This window comes from Gracilinanus agilis, chromosome 2 (genome assembly GCF_016433145.1).
Source record: "Gracilinanus agilis isolate LMUSP501 chromosome 2, AgileGrace, whole genome shotgun sequence".
Taxonomy (NCBI): Eukaryota; Metazoa; Chordata; class Mammalia; order Didelphimorphia; family Didelphidae; genus Gracilinanus; species Gracilinanus agilis.
In genome coordinates, this window is record NC_058131.1 from 426595434 (window position 1) to 426601970 (window position 6537).

General features: G+C 42.4%; 1 protein-coding gene across 1 annotated transcript in view; it reads right to left on the reverse strand.

Annotated features, from left to right (window-relative positions):
• Window positions 1–4790: 4790 nt before the first annotated feature.
• Window positions 4791–6537, reverse strand: part of PDLIM4 (PDZ and LIM domain 4) — a 117450-nt gene continuing 115703 nt past the window's right edge. The window contains exons 6-7 of the mRNA XM_044664673.1: window positions 6058–6178; window positions 4791–5308 (exon numbers count right to left, since the gene is read on the reverse strand). Coding sequence (XP_044520608.1) covers window positions 5104–5308; window positions 6058–6178 — 326 coding nt within the window. The 3' untranslated portion in view covers window positions 4791–5103. The remainder of the gene's footprint in view (window positions 5309–6057; window positions 6179–6537) is intronic.

Genomic DNA, 6537 nt, shown 5'->3' on the forward strand with positions numbered 1-6537 from the left:
GAGACAGAGGGTGTGGTGAGATGGTATGAGTTAGAGAAAGAGAATGAAGGTAAGGCCTGGACACAAATGCAAGAATTCCTGGAACCAGTGAAACGAACCCACTTTCCTTTTCCTACTAGAGAACTAACATTCCTCAGGATCCACTCTAGGGAGGCTTCTTTTAGCCTATGGCCCCCTTTCAGACCTGAAGAGTCAAGGACCATGAAGGATCTAGGTCTCAGAGAAGACACTACTTGAGAGAGTCCTTCTCTCCCTCCAGGTGAGTTTTGCTCATTTGAGAAATGAATCTTCAGTGCCCCTAATAACTTTCTCAAGCTACAGGAATTATGAATCCTGACTTGGCAGGTCACTAGGGATTTGGGAGAAAGCACTCTGGCTGCTTTCCTTAGTTTTTTGTTTGTTTTTTTTTTTCCGTGGAGTCCCAGGGGATGGATCCTTATCATGAGGAGACCCTATGTAAGTGAAGATCAGTCTATATCCTAGTGAGTCTTCAGTACCCTTTGCAGTATACTGCTTCCAACTCCCTTACTCAAGCATGGGCCAAATTGGCATGACTTGAAATAGAGCTCAAAAATCATTACATGATACTTCTTAAACACATTTCAATGAAAAAAACAACCTTTCTGGACTTGGAACTGGGGGAAGGTGGGGCCTCTGAAAGGAAATAGGTAAATATTGCTCCCCCATCCTGAGGAGTAGAAAACAAATATGTTGCTGTTCCAACTTGGGCCAAGGAGAGGCCTAAGCTTTTGGCCAGTTCTAATGACTTTGTTATAAGATCAGAAAAGATAACGAAAACAAAGCAATTACCCAATCAGTTCAGCCAGGAGCAGAGAAGGAGGGTAACACCCTAGACTTGTGATTTCCCAGTCCTATGCTCTCTCTCACCATGCCCCATTCCAGAACAGGAAAGGAAGGTACCCCAAAATACTAAATACCAGCCACAGGAATAACACTTTTCCATCCAGTGAGAATATGATTTTCCATGGTGGGCGATGGTCCTTTCTCACCAGGCACAGGCGACCATGACTGATTCTTTCCCCCGGTGATAGTTCTGAACAGGCTGTGTGGGCTCCTGGCATGGCTCTATAAATGCCTACCATGAACATCAGGATTTTCCTAGCAAAGCTTTTGAATACTTGGCCCCAGGCCATGCATGGCCCAGGCCTTCTTCTCTCACACTCAAAAAATGAATGGACTGAATTCATTTACTCTTACCAAATCCTACATAGCTTAGTTTCCCTGTTCTTTCTTGATGAATTTGGTCACTTACTCACCCTGCTCCCCTCCCTCCTCTTCCATCCCCAGATTTCAAGCTCGTCAAGGGTAGGTTTGTTTCTTTCCTTTCCCTCCTTCCTCCTAATAAACTCAATGAAGTCGTATCTTAGGTGTGCTCTTTTGCTTCTCCCAGACTGTGAACTCCTCAAGGCTAGAGTGTTGACTCGTTCCTTCTGATTTCTCTTTCTTCTACCAACCAGTGGATTTCACCATTGGGTGCATACTCAGTGAGTATTTAATGAATTAAGACTGAGTTGTGGTGGAGCAGATAATTGTTTTTCTTTCTGCTGTTTTCTTCTTCCATTCATCCTCCAGATTTGAGGGTCCTCTGACCTCTTACCTCAGCCGGAGGTTGACCTTGCCTAGAAGCAAGTATTCTATACTTCCAAGTATTCAAACTTTCTTATGTTCTGGGCTATCTAAAGAACAGAGCACATCTCTGATTCCTCATATGTCCATGTTGGGAATTCAGAAGTAATGGGTGGCAGGGTCCTGAGCAGGTCAAGTTTCAGATGCATTCTTAGCTCTGGCCCTGGCATGTGTGAGAACAACTCTCAGCCTGGGGTGGGGGATTGTTGGATGCTAAGCCAGAGAGTGAGTCACTCTTTGGGACTGATGTCAGAATTCTCTCTGAGTTTCTTTGTCTTCAGGGTCTAGGCACTGGGTGGACAGTTTGTTAAAAAATCATAGAACCACAGAGGAAAAGAAAAAAAAAACTCCTCTGCTTCCCAGTGCCTAGCAGAGCAGCTTCACATTCTCCTTACCCACATAGCCTCACAGAGAATCATAATAATAGATACCACTTACATTGCATTTTAAAAACACTCTCAACAAATATTATCTCATTTTATCCTGACAACAACCTCACTTGGAGAGTAGGTCCTATTATTGCCCTCATTTTACAGATGAGTGAACTGAGTCACACTGAGGTTAAGTAGCTTATCCGGGCAAATGGCTAGTAAGTATCGATGTTGGATTTGAATTCAGGTTTTCTTGACTCTAAGTCCAGTACTCTTATTACCCAGCTATCCCTTATAGTCTAAAAATTACAGAATCATAGAAACTAAGAGCTGAAAGGGAGGTTATCTAGTCTATCTTCATTCTCTCCCAAAGTCTTGACAAAAGGCTATCCTCTCTCCATTTGAATACCCCAAGTGAAGGGGAATCCACCACCTCAGTGAAATGACCATCTATTCCCATTCTGTATAGCTTTATAAGAAAGGTTTTGCCCAAATAAATACACTCCTACCATATCCACTCTATGGCTTCCTAGTTCTTCCCTCTGGGACAAAGCAGAACAAATATAATCCCTCTTGGACAAGATAATTTTCCAAATTCTTGATGAGATATTCTCTCTCCCCCATTCCCCAATCCTAGTTTTCTCCTGGATAAACACACTCACATATGATCTCCAGCCCTCCTACCATCAAAGACACTTTTCTTTGGATATTCTTCCTAAATTGTGATTCTCTCAAACTAAAACATAATTAATATTAGAGATGTTCTGACAGAAGATAGTGGACTATCTTTTCCCTCATTCTGGAGAAGGTTCACATGTATGATGGCTGTCTTGGATCTATAGAGATCCCTACTTTCTACTCTGGCTTGCCACTTGTGTCCTCCATAAGGGACAATCTCCACTGTCGAATACCATTCACTACTCTGTCCTTAGCCAATGTCATCCATTGCCCTTAAGGTATCTAACCCAGGACAGGGGCTTGTCTTCCTTCAACAGGCAGATTTGAAGGCTTCTCTTTGGATTTTGCTCCTTGCTAATTACATTGACATAGGCAAGGGCTGCCTTTTCCCTTAGTACAGGAGGTCCCTCTCCCTCCATGCCTAGAGTACTTTCTCTCTTCATGTGTGCTTCTTAGAATTTCCTTCAAGGCTCAACACAGGCCATCTCCTTCAAGGGAATTTCCCTAATTCCCTTTGGTGCATCTCCCACTATTGCTTTGTATTTATTTGTATATATCTTGTATTTACTTATCTTTAAACACATGATATCCCTAAGTTGCATATAAGCTCCTTGAAGGCAAAGATTATTTCATATTTTTTTAAACCCTTACTTTCCATCCCAGAATCGATACTAAACATCAGTTCTAAGGTAGAAGAGTGGTAATGGCTAAGGAATTGGGATTAAATGACACAGCTCAGAAGTATCTGAGGTCATATTTGAATGCAGGACCTCCCATTTCCAGGCATATTGCTTTATCCACCAAGGACTATTTCATTTTTGTGTTTGGATGACTGCTTGGTGCCTTGCACAATGTCTGGCACACAGTAGGTTTTAAATAAATGCATGATGATAAAAGGTGGTCACATCATTAAGAATATCAGCTTATACTAAAACATCATCAGTTCACACTCATCTCAAGCCAGAGGAGGGAATTAAATTCCCAAGGGGTCATGGCTCTCCCTGGGGAAAGGGTCAGTGGTTCAATGAGGGGCAAGGAATGTGCACAGTTTGCCCTTCCTTCTCTGTTATGCAGTGGCTGAAACTGGTGCTCGTGGCCCTGGATGGCCCCTTGGGAAGAGAAAGGATGACTCCCAAGCTTGGTACCTTTTGGAGCATTAGTGAATGTCAGAGCTCTGGCTAGGAAGTATAAACTGTCAATGAGAGGCCACCCAGGCCCTTTCCACTCCAAGGAGTGAATTGCTTTGGGTTAAATGTGTATTCCTTCTTTCTGATAGTTTCTGATTCTTCTGTCCCTCCCCATGGATGGGGTGTTTATGGTCTTCTCTCCTTGTCCCTAGAAAGAAACAGAGTTTCCTGCTCCTTCCCACATGATGGCCATGTGTGGTCTTGTACAATTTGATGCCTGAGTACTATAGGCTGAATCAGCTGGGTCTGCTTCTATGGGGTTTTTAGGAAATATAGATTTGAAATCTTAGCTCTTAGATCCAGAGCTAGATTGAATATTAGAGGCCATATAGTCCAAACCTTTCATTTTATAGATGAGGAAACAGGTCCCTAGAAGTTAAATGATTTGTTCAAGTTCCCACTGGTAGTATTGACCAAAGATGGGACCGAGTGCTGGTCCTCTGATTTCAGAATTGGCATTCCTTTTGAAGATGCCCATGTATTGTGATTAATAGAAACACTTCAAAGAGAGTTGATTATTGTATAAATTGATACAAAGTGAAGTAAACAGAACAAAAAAAAAACAATAAGGTGATTGTAATAATTGTAATAAGAAACAACAAGGAAAAAATAGAAAGGTGTGTAATTATAATGTCCAAGGAAGTCTGTCCTTTCTTTTCAAAGGTGGAATCTGTGGGTAGAAATATTGCAAATGTGGTCAGACTCAGCCGTTGTATTGGTTGATTTTATAAGGGATCATAGGGGTAGGGACATTTGATAAAATGGTAATATAATACAAAAGAGATGAATAAACTAAAACTATGTTTTAAAATTCAGTGTCACTCATTTAAGTTGATTCAAGCAGCTCATCATCTTTTTCTATGATCTCTCAAACATGTTTTACTATGCCATAAAAAAGAACTCAGAATACAGATCGCTGGTTTTATTGGTGACAAGGTAGAAAAGGCTTCCTATATTTACAGAGAGTTTGGATGAGGCCAGGGCAGAAATGTTAACAAAAGCAAAAATTACAATATAGCCAGGGAGCATTGTGATGAGCAGGAAACAGCTCTTTCATGGGGCAAAACCATACCTTTCCTTCTGAGAGAAAAGGTGTTTTTCTGTGAAAGTGTCATCTACAAGATTCGAGCTGTGTTACAAAGGATGTAGTGTGTATGTGTGCATGGCTAGGGCAAGCTTCCCTGTCAATGCCCCTAGATCTGGGGATGGCTGGGCTGTTCTCAGACAAGTTCGACTTTGGCATTGGGGTAGACGGCTACAACGTCGTAGCCCTCTGGGGGCTTCACCCGTGCCTTGGCATGGGTTTCACAATACAGACACTCTTCAATGAAGAAGTACCCTCGCTGCTTGAGATTAAGGCCACAGTCACTGCACATGAAGCACTCGGGGTGATAGAGTTTGTCCCGTGCCTTCACAATTGTGCCCCTGAGAAGAGAGGAAAGGGTAAAGAGATCATAACAGATATTTTGTAGTATGATCACCACCTAGTACCAGCTTTCAGCTATAGGTCCTTCCCTGTTTGTTTTTGTTTCGTTTTTTACTTTTATTAAACATATATTAAGACTTGAACAATGGGAGAAGAATGATGACAGAATCCCAAGCTGAATGCCACATAATTATAAGGACCAAGCTTGGTCCTGAAGAAAGATGAGAAAATGGACCTCCTTGTTTTCTTTGTAGAGGTGGGACACTATGGGTTTGAAACAATGCATAACCTGTTAGATTCTGCTGATATGATGGTTAGTTTTGCTGATCTGCTTTTTATTCCTCTTTTAAAATTTCTTAATTACAAAGGATGGCTTATTTGGTTGGGGGGAGGATAGAAGAGAAAGGGTCTTGGAAATGAAGGTGATAGTCAAAGACTATGTGTCCTAAATCCCCAACTCAGGGAGAATTCAGCCTAACATATGGGGCACATCCAGAGCCCCCAGGGTCTTTCAATGCCTTTGGTGTAATCATGCAAACCACTGCTCATACATCTGACAGTCACAAGCTAGTTGTGGCCTGATTCCTTTGAAGGGAGTTCTTTGAATCATGGATGTCTTCCATAGAAGCAGCTTACGAGAAAAGTCTTTCTTGTCATTGCAAGGAAACTTGTCCTACGTTAACTCCCCCAGCCCCAGGACTGACACAGAGCAAGACAGGGAAGAAGGAAGCTACACGTATATACTCACACAATCCCATTCCCACATCTGGTGCACTCAGGGAGCAGCTGTAGGCTACCCATAGGGCCACCCAGTTTAGATACAGAAGATTTGAGGCTTCTGGGGCCACCTGTCCGATCTAGTTTCTCACCTGCCAAGTCAAAAAGGACACATGTTAGATACGGACCAGGCCTGGGCTCCATCCTGACCATCAAGCTGGAATTTAGGGTCTCTGGGCAGTGGGACAGGAGCCCAGAAGAGAAAGACAAACATAAATCCCATGTAGTCATTTGTACCAAGAAAGATGGAGAACATGCATGAGCCACTTGAGGACATGTATATGCCACAGACCCAGATGGGTTGGGGACACATGTGTCATACCCTGTCTTTGTGTATAGGAGTTCACAGCCACTGGGCTCTGAAAAGCCACAAGTTTCTTTTTTTTTTTTAACATTTATTAATATTCATTTTTAACATGGTTACATGATTCATGCTCCACCTTTCCCCTTC